Source organism: Primulina huaijiensis, chromosome 1 (assembly GCF_012295235.1).
Source record: "Primulina huaijiensis isolate GDHJ02 chromosome 1, ASM1229523v2, whole genome shotgun sequence".
NCBI classification, from domain to species: domain Eukaryota; kingdom Viridiplantae; phylum Streptophyta; class Magnoliopsida; order Lamiales; family Gesneriaceae; genus Primulina; species Primulina huaijiensis.
This window is the reverse complement of record NC_133306.1, coordinates 229,259-252,173: the sequence shown is the minus strand read 5'-3', so window position 1 is coordinate 252,173 and position 22,915 is coordinate 229,259. Positions and strand designations below refer to the sequence as shown.

Below are 22,915 nucleotides of genomic sequence, written 5' to 3'. Positions count from 1 at the left end.
AATTATTAACGAAAAGGGTAGATGCATGCTTTCTTAAAGCTACTTAATACGTATATCATCAAATCTTCTGTGAGTAGATCTCATTGATATATATATATATCATTGAGATGTACAAACTTGGTCCATTTTTAGAGTGAAAAAAAATGATTTTTCATGATTGGGATCAAATAAGAAACATGTTTCACAAAATTGACCCGTGAAATAGGTCTCATTGGAGTTTTTGTGTCAATTTTTATTTTAAACTTGAGTAAATTAACATCCATTAATAACGTAAATAATACACTGACAATAAATTTGAAAACTCTAATAAAATTGTGTGAATTTACATATATGTTCTTATCTTCGTTAAATAGTATTAATAAATACATGTATTTTTTTGTTTGTTTTTCATGTATTAATGAAATTTACAATAATTGAAGAAAAATGAAATTTTATTTTTGGAATGAAATTTACAGTCCATTTTTTTTTAAAAAAACTATATCTTTAATGTAATTTAAAATAAGTGACTCAATGTCAGTAGCTTAACTAACGAGAATTTCACTAATCCCAATATTATCCTCATTGATGCACGCATAACCCAACAAAATTAAATAAAAGTGAAAGATTTATCTTTTAGTTCAAACGTTTTTTTATTTTCAAGCCAAAAGTTATATTTGTTACTCAAGACACAATTTTTATTTCTTACAATTATGATCTACCGTGCAAAGCTCTATACTAAGTTAATTGTGAACATAATGAAGATTGCATTGACGTGGGTGTCAATGCGCCGAATCGTAAAACCCTATGCATGACAAACACAAATATTTGTTTGGTACCATAAAAAAAACACTTCAAAAGAATCAAAATTAGTTTAAATTGATTTTATATATAATAATTACTATTATATACATCAAAGTGATAGAAAAAGATAAATAAGAATGAATTCAAATCGTTTTTATGTAAAAACAAATAAATTTTACATGTACAGTTACTTAAAATGATGTATAAGATTTTTAAAATTTTCTTATGTTTTTTAAATATTTTTCCCTCGAAAAATAAATTTTTTAAAAAAATCACATTTATTTTTATGTTTTATGCCATGTCAAATTTTAATCGATAATAATTGTAGAACCTGTAGCTATTGTTTAGGACATGATTTATGTAAAGAACTTTATAACTTCAAAATATATCTTGAGAAATGTTCTTGTAAAAAAAATATATTTGTTTTTTGTTTTAATATTTTGAATACTCATAGTCTAACTATATTATTTTTACAATTTTAAAGTTGTGAAATTAAAATAAATGTCACAGTGACAGTAAGAATATAGTTTTGATTATGGATCATATTAATAAATATTTTATATTTAGACAGAATATTGCAACATTATATACTTATATGGACATTAAACCTAAAACAACTCAATTATATTAATATTCAAGTACTCTAGCAAAATAAATTCTGAACTTTATTGATGTATCGTAGATTGAATTAATTATTGAAAAATAAAAGACATTGAGAGTAATGCAAGAATCGTTCTCCTCATATCATCCTTGTATGTTCCAATTGCACGTGCATATCTTCTAAGTCTTATCTAAATATATATATAAAACTGTCCTGAGATCAGGAAAACAAGCATATTCTTATCCGGGGTGAAACAAAGAACAAAAGTGAAAAGAAACAGAAGCAACAATGCAACTATCTTAATTTGTTGCTATCTTTGGTCCCTTATATGACACGCCAACTACGTAGAAATCTTCTGGTTTTTCCCTCTCCATGAGCCATGCAAACTCATCCTGTTCTTCCTCAGGTACAAGTCGGCAGCTCTCCACTGAATCTGAACGACAACGTGTAACGAAAATGAGCATTAAACTACCAACCATGGTGATGTGGAAATGCACGCAAGAGTTGAGGGGTGGATTCAGCAGCGAGTGCGAAGGGGGATCACTGCCCCGGAAAAAAAACTTCTAATTTTTCACATGTAATTTCTTTTGGCAATCCACGAGTTATCCAAAATACATTGTCAGTCCCCCCACCCACTCGACTTTCTAAATCCACCCCCCTCCACAATTACTAAAATGTTATACCCGGAAAATTGTTTAATGGGAACTCATGGTAGTATTGACAATGACGACCCTCGGGATCACAGTATGGAGGGCCAAGCACATCTAGTACTGCACATGCAGTCTTGGCTGTTAGGATGTGCATGTTGCCACCATGAGCCGGATACAGAATCGACGTTTCACAAGGAGCAGTGAACTGGGAGTCCACCTTGAGCTTTGCTAGCCGTAATCCATTAGCATCGCCTGCACGATCAAATATGATAAAAATTATCTTTCACACTTTTCAACACGCACGTGTGTACATTCAAGCCATAATTCAATAATTATAAGACCCAATCATAAATAACTTTGGATTAAACGCATAAGATTAAAAGATGTTGGTCTAGGACGGAAATGTGGCTACTGTCGAGGTGGATGTAAATTCTATGCAACATCACACCCCTTTCCTGATTTCAAAAGGCTTGAATCGTTGGGTGCGCGATGTTTTCTGAAAAAGCAAACAAGTGAGAGGGACCAAAGGTAGGTATGACTTATGTTAGACAGCAGTAAAGTAACTAAAATTCCAAATGTGACAAGCCAGCATAAAGCTGAGCTGTCACATTCTTCTTGGAAAACTGTTACTTTCACTAATCAATTGGAGGACAGAAAAATTTCACTTTCCCAGACTTGTTATGGGGAGACCTTTGCAACTAAACTCATCCACAAAAGTCTTAACATCTGTCATGTCCTATAATATACAAGAAAGCATCGAAACATGGAGGAGGGAGCTTTGTAATGTATTTAATGCATTTTTGGAGGCATTCAAGTTCACATTTTTTTCCTCATTGGCTGGATGATAACCTTCCTTGCACCTGATCGATGGTCGGTTAACTTACTCTGTAGAGCGTTGGCAGTTGCGGCATCAATGTTAGCATCCATCTCATTCCACCAGTCATATGACTTGTAATGCATTTTTCCAAAGAGAAGCTTACTAAAAACTGTCATTCCAGGATGGTTATGTAGCGGAATGAAACTTTTCGGTGGCAAGCAGAAAATTCCAATCTGGAAGCATTCATTCAAGACAATAAATATCGACCATTAGGATTGCGGGGGGAATAAAGAGCGAAGCAGCAGATTACATACGGAGAATCTATCGCACTCGTGGAGGTGCAGGTAGGTTATGATTGGAGCTCTATCATTGTCGAAAAACCGCATATTAGGACTCAAGCCAACATCCGCTTGAGTCATCTGGTCTGCGAGGGTATGAAATTTTATCAGCCCGGCAGAATTCGAGACAAGAGTACATAAACCAGCGGTTTGCATATCTTCAAGCACACAGGAATTAGGTTCCTTATATATTTTATAAGCCTAAAATGATTGAGACAGCATCCAAAGAAAACAATGAAAGCATATCTGAAAACATGAAAAGATTAGAATTCATACTTAATTACCTTAATTCAAGATGATCCTTTGAAGACAATGAAACAAGACTCATTTAAAATAATACCACGCAAACTATGATTTTGTTGATATCAAGAGACAGAAATCAGATATACCTAAAAGCAATTGCAACTCAGCATTGAATTCTAATTCAGCAACAAGCAAGATTCTAAGTAACCAAGATTGAATTTTTTATTGTCAGAATCTCTAAAGACAAAACACAAGGATTTAGTATATAGCATGCCAAGCTTCCTGTATAAGAAAACCAAAAGGTATATCATTTCTACGTTAAAACAAGAATGAATGAATGAAGAAGGCAAAAAAGGCTATGAATACCCAGAACAGCAGCAAGCTTTTCAACGTTTTGAGGCGATGGAACAATACCAGGGGAACAATCGGCAAACACTTCCTTGCAAGTCTCATACAGTCTTTGAACAGGGGACAGTCTCTTCTGTCTCCGCTTATCTTTATTACCTTTTCTACCACTACCGTTTTGTTCCATCCCCATTTGCATAAAAAATCCACAAAAGTTCCAAAAATCTTGGGCTGATGAGAAAATTCAGAAAAAAATTGAACAAAACTCGATATGGGTATTTCAACCAAATCAAAATTCTGGAAACTGGACAAATTTCTGATCTAAAATCTCTATAAAAAAAAAATAAAGAAAGAAAAGGGCGGCCTTTTGTACTCAAGAAAACAGGGGAGGGGAAACAGAATCTGCGTAGTCTATTTATATTTATAGATAACAACACAGATTCAGTTCCAACACAACAGTAAAGTTGTACTCGGTAATGAAATGAAAAGTTTTGACAGATTTGTGGAAGATGGAAATTATGGTACATATACAGTTGGTATGTAGAATGGTTGGAAGGAAAACCAGGGGCCTGTTTAAACTTTCCCATGGGCTGTTCAGAGAGCGGATTGTATTTTTTTTCTATTTTTTTAAAAATCTTTTCCTAATTCTCCTTTAAGATCAAGATAGGTGTATTCAATCTAATATATTTTTATGATTATGTGTGAAAAGAATATTATTTCTTGCTATGTAAATATAATTTTATTATAAAAATATAAAGTTTACAAATTAGTTGAAAATGTTTAAAAAATTTAAAAAATAAAAAAAAATTTAAAATTTATTTATTCAAAATTACCATTAATTTCAATTCTATGACTTGGTTTATTTTATAAATTTCTTCTTAATTTTATTAATACAGTGATGTATTTTTAAAATTTTACAAACAAATGTACAAACTCATGTGTGTGTACACATATATATGTAAGAATTAAATAATTTAACTTTTAAATAATTAAATTTATTTACTAATATAAATTTTAAAAAACAAAAACTTATGTGAGACGGTCTCACGGGTCGTATTTTGTGAGACGGATCTCTTATTTGGGTCATCCATGAAAAAGTATTACTTTTTATGCTAAGAGTATTACTTTTTATTGTGAATATCGGTAGGATTGACTCGTCTCACAGATAAAAATTCGTGAGACCGTCTCACAAGAGACCTACTCATTTTAAAAAACTAGTTCAAACTTAATATGTTATCTATGTCAATTAATTATGTTATAATTAGGTACAAAATTCTATATAAAAAGTTTACAAAAATCTATAAAAATCTTGTAAAAAAATATACATTAATCTACATAAGTCCGTTTGTAAATCTGTGAAGTTATGTAAAAATCAATAAAAATATACCGAACCAACAAAAGTTTATCATTTAAAAAAGCCAATAAAATTCATCAAAACTTTATATTGAATGCACTGACTAATATTGGATTCGACTGTGTAAGAAGTTAATGTTGCCCTTTAAAAATTCTTTAAATTTTTATTTTAATGGAAAATCAAATAAAAAATTTCCCATATTTGACAAGTTTAAGGTTTTATTTTCAGGGGCTGATAACTGATATAAACAAATTCAGCTGCAACTATTGTTTTGGGCCAAATTTTAGGTTGAATGATTAAAATTCCAATTCATTTCCTTTAATAATGAAATCAAATTTTAATATCATAATAGAATTTAATCTTGAAAACTCAATAAGTTTAAAATATATTTATGAAAAATATATTAAAAAATTATTCATGGTCTATCGAATAGTACAATATTTGATCTAGAATTTAATTTAAAATGCTTTTATGCACGTAGGTGGGAGCTTGGGATTCTAGGGGGTTAGTGCAATTTATAACTAATATTCATGTATATTTAAAAAGTAATATCTTATGAGACGATCAACTATGTCTCATATTTACAATAAAAAATATATTTAAAAAGTAATATTTTTTATAGGTGACCCAAATAGAATACACATCTCACAAAATTTTATCCGTGAAATTATCTCAGATGAGTTTTTGTGATATTTAATATACATTACTTATAACGCAATTTTGCAGTTTCTTTTTTACAAAAACAAATAAATTAAATAAAAATGTAAGCTCCGGTTCTAGGAATTTTTCGTAAATTAAAAAATTATACTATTGTAGTTGTTGAAAATCAAGGTATATTTTTAAAATCTTGAAAATTACTCCATATTTCTTTCTTTTTTTGATGAAAAATTAAACTTTTCTAAAATGACTTATTAAAAATCAGAAAATTTAAATTTGAATTTAATTTTTTTGAACAAGAATATTTATATAAAATAGACTATTCAACACGCGTGTTATCCATTTATAAAATTATATTATATTAAATATTTTGTATTAAATTGTATGCTGTTTTTTGGGACCAAACTATTAAATTTGTATAAACAATTAAAGAGTTTTGCTATATATTTAAAAGTGAAAACAATATATATATATATATCGATAGAAAAGACTAAATAAAAATATCATTTAAAAAATTCACAAAAATTCGAAGTAAACCAAGATCGATACAGTCTCCTCTATTCACAAAATAAAATAATTAAAACAACAAAAAATAAATAAATGAATATAATATAATGCATGATTGGCACACAAGATGACATTGCTCTATCCATATATAATCCCTTTCTTCGTCTCTGTCGCTGTACGCATCAACAAAATAAATCAAATTCAGGGCATGCATGCATGCAGCAGTTTTCTAACATGGTACCCCCGGCCTGCAGTTGAGCCAACCGGCAAACTTGGTCATTTCTGCTACGAGCGTTGCAGGAGCAGCCGATATCTTGTCGAATTTCTCGGGATGTTTGCTGGACCAGTTTGGGTCACCGGATTGAACAAAAAATGCTCCTCTCAAGAAAAGATCACCCTCTGATCTCCATGTCCACTGTTTCCACACTGATTCGGGTGCATAGTCTCTCTTTGTCACCTACATTTTCATTTTAAATTTTTTTTAAAAAGAGTTATTTAAGTATAAAACTTTGTTTGGATCAAATCCAGGATAGTTTTATCTAGCATACCTCCTTGGCGTAAGGGTTTTCGGGAGGGGCGATGAACCGGTTTCCCTGGCTGATAATGGTAGGGTGCTGGCTACCACCGATGGCATACATGTTCCAGTGCGTGTAGTCGTTGTTCACGACGTGGAAATAACCCCATCTGCACCGCGGCATTCTCTGCACCATTCTCTTACCGAAGTGGTTGAATGCCACCGTTATCTGCATTATCGCGTCTTGAGAGTGGCTGTCGCTCGCCCCGAAAAGCATCGCCTGCATGCACGCAGCAAACTCGATCTATTAGTATCTTTTTTGTTTCTGGATTCTAAAATGATCATTTGACTTAATAGTTTCGAGTACGTCACCTCGTTGTGATCGGTGAAATGGCCGTTGGAGATGGTGATGCCAGTCGAGCCCATGATCGCATCTATAAGGCCGTCGTAGCAATTTGTCATCGACACATGATCGATCCATATATCCTGAGCCCCGAAAATGGAGATCCCATCACCATCACTCCTCGTCCTCAACCCGAAATGATCCACGGAGTCCCTCACCAAGCCACCACTCCCTTGAACAATGTCATGAATCCTCAATCCATGTATGATCACATTGCTCACGTACTGGATCGTGATCCCCGCGCCATTAGCGATGTGAACCCTCGCCCCACGAGCATCGATGGTCTTGTTGCTCTCCATGATCAGCTCCTGCGAGAGCCTGATGATCATGTCGCGCTCGAATACGATCCAGAGTGGCTCCTTCTGGATCACCGCGTAGCGTAGAGTCCCTGGTTTCGGGTTTAAGACATTGTCGTCCGAGGAGTCAGTCACCACGTAGATCTTGCCGTTCTTTCCCCCCTTCGCCTTGTAGCCAAAGCCTAACCCGCAGTCTGCGAGCCTGAACCGGTTGGAGGCCCAATTGGGCTGGCATCTCCAGCACCTGTCGATGGGATTGGTAGCCTGGCATGGGCCCCTGTAGGAACTCTTTCCCAGATGTCTTCTCGTGCTATTGTTTGAGCTCGAATGGTCCAGTCCTATTTCTTTCAATGTCCTGATAAAAAAACATGCATGGAGCAAGAAATTATATATATACATATCACGAGGATAAATTAAATATGAATGTGATATTTTATTATTTGAAAGAATGTTTGATTTGATTATTTTAATATGAATACGAATGAGGTCTTCTAAATTTTGAGAAATGGTTTGTTGCGTTTATATTTTCCAAGAATAATGCGACGAAGGAAAGGACAAACTTCTTTGAAAAGTGGATTTGTAACTTTGGAAGATATTATCGATAATAGAAGTAGTTAAAACTATTGGTACGTACATACCTGTGGACATTCATATTCAGGTGGCTAACTATTTTATGGGGTTCTTGCTCGTAAGATTCCAGGGTTCGATTCCAGGCCTCGGCGGCTCGCCTTTGCCAGAACTCATCAAACTCTGCGAAATTAGCTCTCAGGGTGGGAAGAAACGAAGCAAAAGCATAAAACAAGACGATTAACGAATTAAATTTAATGCCGCCCATCTTGGTATATTTTCTTTATTTTTTTTAGATATCACCGGTCTGGAACGGGGCCGAACCCTTTAGCGCTTCGGGTTCAGACCCTGTGATCTACTCGACCAGACCGAACAACACTCAAGATACTTGGGATTCTTACTTCTTAAGGATATAAAAAATCAACTCAAGAATATGTGATTGTGTTGTAAGAAATTGTTTTAAATAAGGAATTGTTTGATGAGACAACCTTTGCGATGATAGAGGGTAACCACTTGCTTCCAATGGCTATCAGGTTGTGTGTACGATCACACATTTTAGTGGTAGTGTTTTTTGTGGTTCAAATATATATATATAATTGGATTAACACTAACATTCAAGATAAATTCTACTGGTATATGTTTATTGTTATCATTTAAATAAATCTGTCCTAAATTTTTGGGTTGGGACCTTTATTTATTTGCAGGAGAGGTGTATGCTTGTAGTCAATATTAGCGGATGGGATTAAAAATATTCCTTATATAAAGGTGAAGAGGTTATGTATTTTGGATGTAAATAATTTAAAATAACAATACTTCTTATTGTTTAAGGTTTTGGTTTAGAGTTATTTTTTACATCACTTGAATTATGATTCATCTATATTACGTGTATTTCGTGAATATCACATACATATGATCAAACCTTCAAGTTATATTGCTAATCAAATCTGGTAGTCTAAATGCTAAAATTCGAAGTATGAATACAATAATTATAGACCAGTAAACGAAAATGAGATCGTATGGATACAGACATAGCACTAAACAAAAGCAATATGCAACTAAAATTATAAATATCGAGAGTGTAAAACAATAGGAAACCAGTATATCAAACCGAGACATGTACGATGTACAATTTTCTTAAAACAGATTCGTCCCCTCCGAAGGTGCTTCGAGGATCAGGACGGACAACTGTTTCCCAAGATACAATGACAAATCCATGCAACAACTTAGTACAAAGTAACTACACCAGCAAACTGAAAATATAAAGTCACTTTATCACCAAAATTTAACGTAGACGAAATGAAAAACTGAAATGCAAGAGAATGGTTGAGTGAGATTTTGGTTGTGTTTATAAAAAATATATTTTTGTATATATAGATTGAGGAAATGAACATACTATTTATAAACTCCAAAATACATACCAAAAATTATGCAAGATTTACGTACAATTAACTCAAGAATACAAGAGCCAAAAATATCCAATTATCTCAAGAATACGGAAAGACAACATACGCCCACAATCACGAACCACAACTAACTCAAAAATGTGGGGAGCCAATAGACACTCTCACTATCATGTGCAATAATTTTCATTCAAACTTTAAATTTAATTCAAAATTTCAAAAAAATCTTCTCGTGTTTGAACAATACAGAAGATTAAACTTTCAAATCTCATAAGACGATATATAATTTGGAATTTTTAAGAATTTTAAAATAAATTAACTCAACTTGTCTCCAAGTACCTATCTTTCTTTATAAAGAACATCACACATGAATATCATGCATGTGTAAGGTATAGAAAAACACCACTTTTTATCAGGTCTGAGTTTTGAGAAGGAAAACAATTGTTCTTCATCCTTTTCACTGGTGGGAGTACAACAAACAACTTATGAAGATAGAAGAATACAGATTTTGAAAGTAATTCACCTAACCTAAGCACAAAATCTAACTAATCTTTTATTAAAATCCATACCACTTCCTACAATATATCTGACAATTAAGGATATAGCCTGCAAGAAGTCCCAAATTACAAACTATGGCAATGCTTTTGCATCATACTATTTGGATAGTCATGTAAGAAGTATCTATCATATGCGATTTCTAAACTATCCAAGCATTTGCCAGTACACCAAATATTAGGCCTTAGCTTTCACCGTAGAACCACCAGAATATAAAGTACTATTTATATCTGGAATCATCCTTTCAACATCTTCATTTTTCAAACTCCAAACCTAAACAAATTTTTTTGGCGGATTGTTCAACAGAGTACAGTCCGCTGCAAACAAGTCAACAATACCATCAAATAACCAATTACAATTAATTCTCATGAATTAGACATAATCCTACATAAATGATACTCGATCTCTTTTAGAAGGGATAATTTTGGGGCCTCTTCCTTGGCATCAGGCCAAGGGATCATTGGCCAAACCTAAACAATTTTATGTAGCTTTAATGCTGTGAATTTTAACAACCCTGGCAATTCTGTCAAATTGTCTATATTTCTTGCCATTTTGAAAGCATGAAATAAATCATTGAAGGAGAAACCGAGGCATCACGAGGAACAATACATGAAAGTGGAGACCAAGAAAATGGAAGAATAAAAAATCTCAGGAACAGAAAAATAAGAATCATTCTTTCCACAGTAAGCATAATATGCATAATATTAAATTTGCATGTCTATATATCTATAATATTTTATATAACATGCAAAATTAATTTATAAACATATATTGAAAATTTCATAACTTGAAACTTGAGAAGCTAATTTTATTATAATTATTTCAAATTTGGAAAAAGAAATTCCCGAATTTGACAATCATTACCAAAAACCACAATATCCTTAATAATCATTATCAACAACATTTGATTCGATAAAATCATGCATTCAAATTTATTCAAACAGTAGCTCAATGCAATTAAACAAGATGACCACTTTTATCTCATTTCACAGTATATTAATATAATATTCATTATGATAATATTTTTTAAAAAAATAATAATAAAAACCTTGCATACCATTAATGATTCTTGTGAATTCACATGATATGTTGAATTCATATTAATTGTTTGAAATATGAAGGCAGATCATTTGTATATTTCATCGTCTTCAATTCAACCTCTCTACTTTCAGAAAAACCAGTCACAACCTTCATGGCCTCATTCAGATTTTCAAAAAAAAAAATACTCATCTCGTATCAAAATTTGAGAATCAAATTTTCGAAGAGTTCATTATATATGAATTTTAGAAAAATGAAGAAGAGTTATTTTCAAGACAGAGGTATCACGGCTCTGATACCAAATATTAGATTTTTGTCCACAAAAATTCATGTTTCTACACATTTATAAACATGATAAACAATATGCGGAAACAGATCTAGCGTTATCTCCGACAATCAAATAATTTGTAAATTTTATGTTTTCCTCTGATTGAAGTCTTCTAAGCACTCCAACAGTCTCTGTAGATGGTATATTTTGTTCTTATGATGTGTGTGTTTAGGAACCTCAATCTCCGGTATTTATAGGCCTCTCATATCATCAGTGAGTGATTGTGGAAGCCTTATTGTCAAAAGAAGAGGCGCATGTGCGTCTCAATTTTTAAAATTGAGGCGGTGCATGTACCATTTTTCAAAATTGTAAGCTATGACTGTCGTCATTTCCTACACTTTTTTTTTAACCTTTGATATGAGTCATTGTTTCTTACATATCACACCACAATATTTTGAGCTCAATTCAATTTGTATTTCTTGTTACATAATTTATGATGATGATCTTTATTTATTTAGTTCCGAAATAATTGAATCTGAAAAAGAAAAAAAATTAATTCATTGGTTGATTTAATGAAATAATTAAAAAGAATATATATCAAACTTAATGATAAATAAATATAATTTATTTCGGCGTTGCGCCATTTCACCAAAACAGAATAGTGACTTTGAAGAAAGTTGCTCACCTGGCCTTTCGCCCGTAGCCTTCCCGATCGACTCGCTCCTCGTGCTTATGGTGATTCAATACAGTAATTCGTAATCTCTTTCGGCCCTAATTTTTTTTTTATTTCCAAAATTTTACTTGATCGCAGAATGTTTTTCAGTCTTTTAGTTTTTCCCTCTTTTCGGCCAATCGTTTAGTCATACGATATCGATCTTGCTAATTAAGATTCAGTCGTCGTGAATTGGATCGGAGGAAACACGGTTATTTTTTACACGCCCTTTAACGTGTTGGGTGCGAATTATCTGCTATTGTGTTTGTTAATGTATTATGTACGTGGGAAAAAAATTGGCTTGATGTAGAAATGTTTTGTTGAATTATATCAGTGATTACTGGTGAACATCTGCAGTAATATACCCATATGTATGTATGCACGAACTTTTTTTAAAAAAAATTTGCTTATTGCTGTTGATTGTGAGTAATCAAGTGTCTTTTTCTTACCCTTGCATTTCTTGATTGGAGATTGTTTTCCTGTGGTCGTATATTTGGTACCATTTCCTGTACTATCCCTAGAGGTGTGATTAGCCTTTTAGGTTCAACAGAACTTATAAAAGTGGTCTATATGGCAAGCACCACAAATCATGGTTACTTACCTGAAGACGTGATGGTCGACATTGTATTGAGGTTGCCTGTGAAGACACTGTTGCAATTCAAGTGTGTTTCCAAGTATTGGTGCACTCTCATCGAAAGCCCAGGCTTTGTCAAACGGCATTTCAATCACAAGAGTAATCCAGAGCGCCTACTTGTTCGCAATTATATACCTGACACCGACGAATATGCCTATGCCTTGTTTCATGATGAAACATTTTGTGGATTCGAAGAACCTGATCATCTTCAAATTCCCATTACAGTTGGATCTCTTCTGGGACCTGTGGATGGCTTATTTTTGGTGGTTGGTAGGTCGGGAAACATGGCTTTGTTGAACCCATCCATGAGACAGTTTAGGCCTATCCCTTTACTTCATCCGGATGTTAAACCCCATTTATCTCCCTATGATGATCTGCTTGGGTTTGGATGGGACGAGTCTGGCAAAGATTATAAGGTCATTTCGATCCAGTATTTCTGGAATGATGAACTGGATATTCCTCATGATCCTTCCATTGTTTCTATCTACAGCTTGAGGAGTGATTCTTGGAGACATTTTGAGGACGTGGATTTGGCAAACTCAGGTCATTGTTCTTACAAGTCCCTGTGTAACACGTACTTGAATGGGGTTTATTACTGGTTCACAGAGCTTAACGACCAGGATGTCTCCATACTTGCTTTTGACATGAGCCTTGAGACGTTTCATGAAATAAAAGTGCCAGATTGTCTCAAAGCTAGAGGAGGGGACCTTGCTTTGTACGGTGATTCAGTGGCCCTAATATCGTGTGATTTAGATAGGAATGATAAATGTGTTGACATATGGGTGTTGAAGGAGGAAAGCTGCTGGATTAAATGTTTGAATATTGGCCCTTTTGAAGACCTTAAATGGCCCCTTGGTTTCTGGAGGGACACCGAACTCTTACTGGAAACTGGAAGTTCGCACTTGACTGTGTATACTATTAATACGAAGAAATTAAGGACTCTTGAAACGCGAAGAAGGGAGAATGGTTTTTTCATTTATTGGGTATTCTTTTACAAGGAGAGCCTTGTTTCGATAAACGGAGAGGGGCTCAAGTGCTTGCAGTGGGATCCTTCTTCTGATTCTATCAAGGATTTACTCAGAAGAAGCCAGTAACTGGTAGATAAAGATATCTGCACGCATGTTGCATCTTGTATCTTGTTTTCTAAGTGTGTAGATTTGTTACATATAAGAATGGTTGAAACTAATGTGGCAAAGAATCTCAAAACAGTTGAATTTCGGTTAGCGCTTGTGGTTGACAGCATAGAGTCTTGAATTTGTTTTCCTCGATTAGTACATTTGCATTCAAGTTTTCCATCACAGTCCCCAGTCTCACAAGCGTATTTCTGATTGGAAGAATGGAAAGCACAGCCCGTTCTAGCCCGCATTGGGCCCGACCTGGAAGCTATGGGTTTTATTTAATAAAAAAGTTTTTGACCACCGATTTTAGTAAATTTGTAGCCCACATCTATAATAACTATCGTTTCTTATCTAATTTCCAAGAAAATTTTACATATTTATTTATTTACTTTTTCTAGACTTTTGAATTTTTAAATAATCGCATTACTTCCAACATAAATTATTATTAAAAAAATTTTATTTAAACAACAAAAAAATTTATATGTAATTAAATGGAATTTTAATAACAATATATTTGGAATAGTTTTAGAAGCGTGTCATCTTATGTTCATGTGTCGTAAATGACATACAGTTAATTTAATTCAACTCCTAAAGCATCATCAGCACAATTATATAATTGAATGGTATTGTTAATATATAGATCGATTTATTGTTTGTTTGAGACAAACCAATTCATATCATCTTAAAATTAAATAATATTTCGATTAATTTTTGTGGTTGAGATTTGAATAACATCGATCGAACTGTTTTGTAACAATAAAAATAAATTGATATATTCTTATTAGACCCTTTAAATATTTGGATCAGATGGTTATTTCAGTGTTGGTTTATATTATTAAATGATGTTTGTTCAAAGCTTTGAATGGAGGAATTCAATATTATAGGGCTGTCTCTTTAAATGTTATCCATCGCAAATTTAATTTTTGTGTGCTGTGCTGTTTCTTTTAAATTTGAAAAGATTCATTAATTAATATTTTTAATACTGCTGATTTTGAATTTGTATCGTCCAACTACGGGGAATACAACACTATTATATTTTCTCTTTATTTATTTATTATTATATTATCCATTCGGCTGATGAATATTTCAAAACCAGTTTTATTTTATTTTTAACTCATTGGGCTTCTCAACACAAGTAACGTAGTTCAAATTTGAATGCGCTTTTTACTTCCCCTTCCCCTTCCCCTTCCCCTTCCCCATGCTCACTTGGCGCCCGCATCTGTCTCCCATTTGCTTTGACTGCCTCGGCGTCCCCAAACCCCATTTGACCATCTGCCTTTCCCACTCTTTTTAAAGCCCTTTCAGTCGTTTAAGCAAACTTCACTCCCCTACAATGACCGAAGCTTCGGAGAATATGTGGAAATGTGTTTCCGCCACGCTCAACCTTAGTGTCAATACCAGTCCTAGCGTTGATTTATGTAGCAGTACGGCAACAGGTTCCGACACTTCTAGCTTAAGCAGTGGTCAAACTAGCGAATGTGGTTTCTTGGACAAACGAGTTGATCATATTAAGAATGCTGAGGTCGATGCCGTTGAAACAAGTGCGGAGAGCGAGAATACCACTAGTTCGAGCGATGCGAATGAGGCCGGTTTTAGGAGTGTTTTCCAGTCTAAACCGCATAGAGGAAACGATGTGAGGTGGGATGCAATACAGCGTGTGCAGGGTAGAGATGGGGAGTTGGGTTTGGGGCACTTTAGACTTCTGAAGAAACTGGGGTTTGGAGATATTGGTAGTGTTTATTTAGCGGATTTGAGGGGTATGGGGTGCCTTTTTGCCATGAAAGTTATGGATAAAGGTATGTTAGTTAATAGAAAGAAAGTGGGGAGAGCTCAAACTGAGAAAGATATCTTGGGTTTATTGGATCACCCGTTTCTTCCAACTCTTTATTCTCATTTTGAAACGGAGAAGTTTTCTTGCTTGTTAATGGAGTATTGCAGTGGTGGGGACCTGCATGTGCTTCGGCAGCGTCAGCTGGGCAGGCATTTCTCAGAGCAGGCTGCAAGGTATGGCTTCTTTGGTTCTAATAACAAGTTTGAACTTGAAATTATGCTTTCATCCTATTTAACTTTAATTCACTTTGCTCCTAGTTGGTTTTTATGTTCTTGGATAATTTTTGTGTAAAGAATGATAATAAAAATATCAACTGCTTTAAAGATTAAATCTTTATTTATAAAATTATATCATCTTCGAAATATATATAAAAAAAATAAAATTTTGTAAATCCCAACTGATGTGACTTTCTTTGGCTTCATGTTATGTTGTATTTGATAGGTTTTATGCATCAGAAGTGCTTCTTTCGCTCGAGTACCTTCATATGATGGGAGTGGTGTATAGAGATCTGAAGCCAGAAAATGTATTGGTGAGGGAAGATGGGCATATTATGCTATCAGATTTTGATTTATCACTGAGATGTTATGTGAATCCGACCCTTGTTACGGATGGCGATGGTTCATCTTGTACATTATCATCGTATTGCATCGAACCATCTTGCATTGATCCTGTATTCAAATTTCCCGTTTGTGTTGAGCCGTCATCTTGTTACAAGCCCTCTTGCTTCAAGCCTCGCATTTTTAACTCGAAGACAGAGAAAGTCAAGGATAAAAAACCAACTTTGGCTAGCAGAGATTCGCTTCCGATGCTCGTTGCAGAGCCAACCGCAGCAAGGTCAATGTCATTTGTTGGGACACACGAGTATTTAGCCCCTGAAATCATCAGAGGAGATGGTCATGGCAGTGCTGTTGACTGGTGGACTTTTGGCATTTTTTTGTATGAGTTGCTCCATGGAAAGACACCCTTCAAAGGCAATGATAACAGAGAAACGCTGCTTAACGTTGCTGGACAGCCCTTGAAATTTCCCGAAAGTTCATCAATAAGTTTCGCTGCCAAGGATTTGATTCGAGGTTTGCTTGTGAAGAACCCTCAGAAAAGACTTGGATTCAAACGCGGGGCAACAGAGATAAAACAGCATCCATTCTTTGAGAATGTGAACTGGGCACTTGTTCGGAGTATTAGTCCTCCTCAAATTCCCAAACCAGTGGATATAGCCGTTTTCAATCAGACTTCGAAATCATCTTTGCCATCAAATGAAAAGTGTACGTCGGATTCGAAGAGATCATCCGGCTCTTACTTAGAATTCGAATTTTTCTGACATTTTCTCCCAGTGTAATCAATTTTTAATTCAATGAAATTCTTTCTTTTGAATCTATGCATCCATCATAGAGAAAGAAACTAGCACGCCACCATAAATATCCCCTTTTTCTTGGCAAGAATCTTGTGAAGCTCTTTTATATGTCTTGGGATTCTTTAAAGAAACATTTTGATTGGGACATATTAGTATTGGCTTTGTGTTGCCAACCAATTTCAGGTTGTGTGCTTAAATTTATTCTCCGTACTGTAAAGTCCTTTTGGCTTTTGGTCTCTTGTACGGAAAGCTTGATTTTTGGTGTGGACGCTGCTGCGGCTTACATGTTACCCAGCAGAGGAACCATCTCCTGTAAAAATACCCTTTCATGTCCTGCAAATTTGAGAACTTTGTGCGACACACATTTGATCAACAAGAAAAGCTTCATTTTCTCAATGCAGTTAGCCTATTATTTATCTAGTATGCACACCTACAAGTAGCCATAAAAAAAACTTTTTTTGGGGTAAATAATTGTGTTGTTAATAATTAATATTCCAAATGAATTTTAGCATCAATTATCTTAAAATTATCGATTACAATATCGAGGGCACTCGAATAAATCCCATGATCAGCAAGAAATTGGTCCCTTCAATTGAAAAGTCATTAAATTTTACAAAATAAATAAATAAATAAAAATTTGTCCATTAAGTTATAAATTGATTGTGTATCATGTAAGAATTATTATCTTTAAATGTGTACGTTGGGGATAACTATGTTAGTCATTTAAACCGCACTGTGTAAACTATGTGCGACGACTCTCACAAGAAGATGATGGAGCTCATTATCGTATATATCATGTATGTATCATTAAACATATAGTTAAAAGTCGTAGATGAGATTTTAATTTTTGAATTACGTTGATATAATGTCTCTTTCCAGCCGGAGATTCCGATAATTGAATTATATAAATATTATTTTACCTTTTTTTGGCCGTGGTCGTAGTCATAGGAAGGCGTGTTTCATTATTCATCGACGATTATCCATCACGTTTTTGAAAATACTGTTGCAGCTATGTGCTTTAAAACCCCGAATTAATTATAAAACTAGTTATCAGAAAATGGCTTTAAAACTCTACAAAAAGGAGAGAAAAATCTGATTTAGGGAAAAAAAAACTGATTTGATTCCGACAAGACAAACGTTAATTAAATTGATTCCTCGCACAGAAGCAATTAGAATTTGATGTTAAGTTTATAAATAGTTAAAAATTATCATACATACTAACTTTGATTGTTAAAACTTCTTCACGATATTACCTATGTAACTTGTGAATCAAACAAGTTTTAGAGGGCCACAAAGACCCTTGATCTCTTAACCAAAAAACTTCGTCCATTACATCAATTTTGTACACACTCGAATCTCACTATCATTATATATATGTGTGTGCGTGTCGCACAAATGATCAAGATCCATCACACTTGAGCTAGCTAAGCATAATATGGCCGAACAAACCAATATTTCACATTCTCTAAAATTTCCTCATATTAACGAATGTGAGTCCATTGGACGTGAGAGCCACACTGTTGTCACTGATATGGACGGGACGTTGCTGGTTGGCCGGAGTTCCTTCCCATACTTCGCATTAGTAGCTTTCGAAGTTGGTGGGATTCTAAGGCTCTTTTTTTTACTCTTGTCATCTCCGATAGCAGGAATTCTGTACTATTTCATCTCCGAATCAGCGGGCATTCGTGTACTAATATTTGCGACATTAGTGGGCATGAAAGAGTCTGATATCGAGTCTGTGTCACGTGCAGTGCTGCCAAAGTTCTACTCGGATGACATACATCCAGAGACGTGGCGTGTGTTTTCCTTGTGTGGAAGGAAGTGTGTGCTCACTGCTAATCCTAGGATTATGGTGGAGGCTTTCTTGAAAGAGTATTTGGGTGCTGACATGGTTATTGGGACCGAGATTTCGAGCTTTAAAGGTAGAGCCACAGGGTTCGTTAGTGATGTTGGAGTGCTTGTTGGGAAGAATAAGGCTGAGGCTCTACAGAAAGAATTTGGTGATAAATTACCAGATATTGGGCTTGGCGACAGGAAGACTGATTTCCCGTTCATGAAATTATGCAAGGTTCGTGGATATATATACGAGTGTGTATATGAAAGTATACATAATGTCTGCACGCGTGTACATAAGAATCCAAGAAATATATGTGATTAAAGATGTTAGAGAACGCACATGATAAGTGCCATTATATTAGTAAGAAACTTAAATAATATATTATGCCTCCCAAATGCGTATATCATGTATTTTGACAATTGATCTCATCTCGAATCAAACTTGCAGGAAAGTTACATAGTCCCAGCAGAGGAAGGAATTCAGCCCCTAAGCCCCGACAAGTTGCCGAAACCAATAGTGTTCCATGATGGCCGGTTAGTCCAGAAACCAACCCCAATCATAGCACTTCTAATCATCTTATGGATCCCAATAGGCTTCCTCTTGGCCTGCCTCCGCATAGCAGCCGGCGCCCTCCTTCCCATGCCTATAGTTTACCATGCTTTCTGGTCCCTCGGGGTTCGTGTTGCGATCAAGGGTACTCCACCCCCTCCGGCAAAAAAATCTCTCGGCCAAATGGGGGTACTCTTCGTTTGCTCTCATCGAACGCTACTAGACCCCATCTTCCTATCTACCGCGCTTGCTCGTCCCATCCCGGCCGTAACGTACTCGCTCTCCCGTCTGTCTGAAGTCATATCGCCCATCAAAACCGTTCGTTTGAATCGGGACAGGGCTAAGGACTCAGAAATGATCAAGAAACTGTTGCAGGAAGGTGACTTAGTCATCTGCCCCGAAGGAACCACTTGCAGGGAACCTTTTTTGCTTAGATTTTCGGCTCTTTTCGCCGAACTAACGGATGAACTGGTGCCGGTTGCCATGTCGAATCGGATGAGCATGTTTCATGGGACCACGGCCCGAGGGTGGAAGGGGATGGACCCATTTTACTTCTTCATGAACCCGAGCCCCGCTTACGAGGTCACATTTTTGAACAAGCTGCCTCGAGATTTGACTTGTGGAGGGGGGAAATCGAGCCACGAGGTGGCTAACTATATACAGAGGATGATTGCAGCAACTTTATCTTATGAATGCACAAGCTTTACTAGGAAGGATAAGTACAGAGCATTGGCTGGGAACGATGGAAATGTGGTGGAGAAGCCAAGAGTTGCAGCTGACAAAGTTATGGGCTGCTGAAATCGAAACTCTTTTAGGAAAATGGACACGACACTTGAAATTATACAAGTTCGTGTATATTTTTATGAAAATATAAAATTCAGTGTGCCAAATGTCTGGTAAAATACGGACGTTTATTCCTAGTTTGGAGCAGGTAAAAACGACAATATAAATTTTAATAGAGTAGTAAATAATAACTGAACTCTTCACCCCTAACACGATATTATTATATTCACGATTCTTGAAAATTTACACCTACGGTTAAGTTAAAATATTAGCACCAAAAAATCTCGAAAGCCATATAAAATATAGTTAATTTCTCTAGATAACACATAACAATGAGTTTGAAATGATCCGATTATGCCATTTAATGTACATTTTTAAGGAAATATTCCCTACATTATCTAATGACGACGATGAAGGAATCATTGATGCTTTGTCTAAATCAGTTACAAAAAAAAAAAAATAACTTTTCGTTTTTAATTACCAAAATTAACGAGTAACACGTACTGATCGGTTGTAAACAAATAACTTTCTTGCAAAATAATTAAAGTGTTTTGTTTGTCTGTTCATTATTTTGATTTGATCTTTTGTATGAAAATTCTTATGGTAATTGACTTTGAGATTGAAATTAAATTAGAGATATATTCACATACATGGCTGTCATGATCACCATAGGTTGAAAGATAAAAGGAACTATTTAATCCAATTTTCAAGATGAACAGACAGACTAAAGATCGTATTTAATTTCAGCTCGGTTCTGATCTGCAAACCAAGCACCTGCACTGAAAATGGAGTGTCCGATCGATATTGAAAACTAAGATGTTTTGTTTGGCATCGCCACCAACGGAACACATATCAGATAAACCAGGAAAAATGATTGCATGAACTCAACTAAAATAGTAATAAAGTATTGACTGGCAACAATACCTTGATCTCACAAAGCAATATGTTACGAGTCGTCCCATCAACAACGCCTCGAAAAAGTTAGTTTCGGCCTTCTTCGCCCTGAATTCCATGCACAAATATTGACATATGGAGGAAGCTATACAAACCGTCTCGAGATTGAAATTCTTTTGCTGCAACCAACCCAAAAACATGCAAAACATAATGATTATGCTTATTCAATAATCAAAACTGTTAACAATATTAAATAATTTGAAATAAATCCTACCTAAATTCAAAATAGAACAAAATCAAAGACGTACCCGTGGATTCGGTCTGGGGGTGAGTACGACCAATCCTTTGACATTTCAGACTCGTGTTCTTTCGTTAACGTACTTAAGATTGGGTTTTTATAAAATTGAGTGATGCTGCTCGGGAAAATGGGTGAGTGGGGTGGGCAATTTTACAAGCAGAGATGTATTCTTTCGTTATACGTGTTGGTGACCAGGCAAGGTGAACCCGAGCTGGATAGCATATCTACCTAAGTACAAGAAACGTTAGTAGGGCACCGATTTCCGGCATGACCACTATGACTCTTAAGTCAGTCAAGTATGCATACAAAGGGGAAAAAATGCTTTTTAAGTAAATATGTAGAGAGCGCTTGTGAGAATAAAATGGCCAACTCCCTAATTTTATATCTGATAGGGTATTTGTAGGTTAACAGAGTCGGTGACCGTTCCGAGTGCTCGAATAATGGTCACGATGTGAGGATGTGGCCCACGAATGGCTTCAGCACGATCTAAGAACGTGGAGAGGAACAAACTCCTTGATTATCGATGGACAACGTCCATTATCAATCGATTTAACATTTAATCTTCTTGTATTGTCCGATTGAGGTCATGTACCGGTGCTTGTACAAGATCTACAGTGGTCCGATAGGTTTCTCGAATTGATGCATATCAAGTGTGGTTTAAAATGAGGTACTCTTTCTTTGCTCGGGCCGGCTTCCATCCGGACTCCTCTTGACTTCTCGGGACCAGCTCTGTTGGATCTCGGTTTTCTATGTGCCCAAACGCAGCGGAAGTTTAAACTTTTATTTTATTTTGACAATCAAAATATGTTTATATTTAGGCACTCGTATGGTTTTATCATAAACATTCATAGGGCGTTGGAATTTCATATATTAGGTGAATTAATCACATGGCTCCAACTATTCCGGGTTTAGCGGAGATAGCTCTTGATGAAATCCCTACGAACTTTCTTCAAAAGCTTGTTTCCTTCTAATCAGGTCCACGACTAGATGATTTATTCCTCTTCCAATTTGCACTAGAAAATTGGAAGATATTTTGCGTAGGAGAGAAAAATAATTGAGAGACGGCATAATAATTCTTTTCTTAAAAGCAAGTGGCCGAATTTTTTTTCTTTGAAAGTGAAGTCTCGTGAGTTTTGAGGTGGGGTGGGCTAGGGTTTTTCTTTGATTGTCTTATTTATAATTAAATTATACCCTAATTACATAATTAACCGCGCTAGCACTAGGGTTTTTCTTTGATTGTCTTATTTATAATTAAATTATACCCTAATCACATAATTAACATTAATGGGCTTGATTTAATTAATTGGGCTAGTCCAACTAGTTTAATTAATTTAATCAAAGCCAATTAAAACTTTAATTATTTATTATGATGGACTTGTACTCTTACAAGCCCATTAAACATACCCTCCTTATTTAATTTATTAATTAATAAACTCAACTTTTGAGCTTAATAAATTAAATACATTATAAATTCAACATTTGAATTTATTATTTAAATTATAAATTCAACTCCTTGAATTTTTATCACTTCCAAAATTTAATATTTAATAAACCCAACATTTGAGTTTAATAAAT

At 34.9% G+C, this 22,915-nt stretch overlaps 5 protein-coding genes across 6 annotated transcripts; 3 read left to right on the top strand and 2 right to left on the bottom strand.

Annotated features, from left to right (window-relative positions):
• Positions 1 to 1,499: 1,499 nt before the first annotated feature.
• LOC140973424 (plant cysteine oxidase 2-like) lies at positions 1,500 to 4,371 on the bottom strand. 2 transcript variants are annotated; one of them, XM_073436204.1, is made up of 5 exons: positions 3,844 to 4,371; positions 3,163 to 3,272; positions 2,916 to 3,081; positions 2,065 to 2,283; positions 1,500 to 1,814 (listed from the first exon to the last, which is right to left on the bottom strand). In XM_073436204.1, exons 1-5 carry the CDS (start codon positions 3,971 to 3,973, stop codon positions 1,681 to 1,683), a joined length of 759 nt encoding a protein of 252 aa, XP_073292305.1. In that variant the 5' UTR covers positions 3,974 to 4,371; the 3' UTR covers positions 1,500 to 1,680. The 2 variants fall into 2 exon arrangements, with proteins under 2 accessions (XP_073292305.1, XP_073292297.1); XM_073436196.1 differs by having other exon boundaries at positions 3,796 to 4,366.
• A 1,900-nt stretch (positions 4,372 to 6,271) lies between these two features.
• LOC140973411 (probable pectate lyase P59) lies at positions 6,272 to 8,499 on the bottom strand. The gene is made up of 4 exons (XM_073436168.1): positions 8,144 to 8,499; positions 7,179 to 7,860; positions 6,841 to 7,086; positions 6,272 to 6,749 (listed from the first exon to the last, which is right to left on the bottom strand). The coding sequence occupies exons 1-4, from the start codon at positions 8,338 to 8,340 to the stop codon at positions 6,522 to 6,524; spliced, it is 1,353 nt and encodes a 450-aa protein (XP_073292269.1). The 5' UTR covers positions 8,341 to 8,499; the 3' UTR covers positions 6,272 to 6,521.
• A 3,478-nt stretch (positions 8,500 to 11,977) lies between these two features.
• On the top strand, positions 11,978 to 13,902 carry LOC140973417 (F-box only protein 8-like). Its single transcript, XM_073436181.1, has one exon. The coding sequence runs from the start codon at positions 12,616 to 12,618 to the stop codon at positions 13,771 to 13,773; it is 1,158 nt and encodes a 385-aa protein (XP_073292282.1). The 5' UTR covers positions 11,978 to 12,615; the 3' UTR covers positions 13,774 to 13,902.
• Positions 13,903 to 14,988: 1,086 nt separating this feature from the next.
• LOC140973402 (serine/threonine-protein kinase D6PKL2) lies at positions 14,989 to 17,106 on the top strand. Its single transcript, XM_073436155.1, has 2 exons — positions 14,989 to 15,801; positions 16,070 to 17,106. Exons 1-2 carry the CDS (start codon positions 15,131 to 15,133, stop codon positions 16,944 to 16,946), a joined length of 1,548 nt encoding a protein of 515 aa, XP_073292256.1. The 5' UTR covers positions 14,989 to 15,130; the 3' UTR covers positions 16,947 to 17,106.
• A 1,308-nt stretch (positions 17,107 to 18,414) lies between these two features.
• LOC140976592 (glycerol-3-phosphate acyltransferase RAM2-like) lies at positions 18,415 to 20,285 on the top strand. The gene is made up of 2 exons (XM_073440865.1): positions 18,415 to 19,047; positions 19,264 to 20,285. Exons 1-2 carry the CDS (start codon positions 18,415 to 18,417, stop codon positions 20,161 to 20,163), a joined length of 1,533 nt encoding a protein of 510 aa, XP_073296966.1. The 3' UTR covers positions 20,164 to 20,285.
• Positions 20,286 to 22,915: the final 2,630 nt, after the last annotated feature.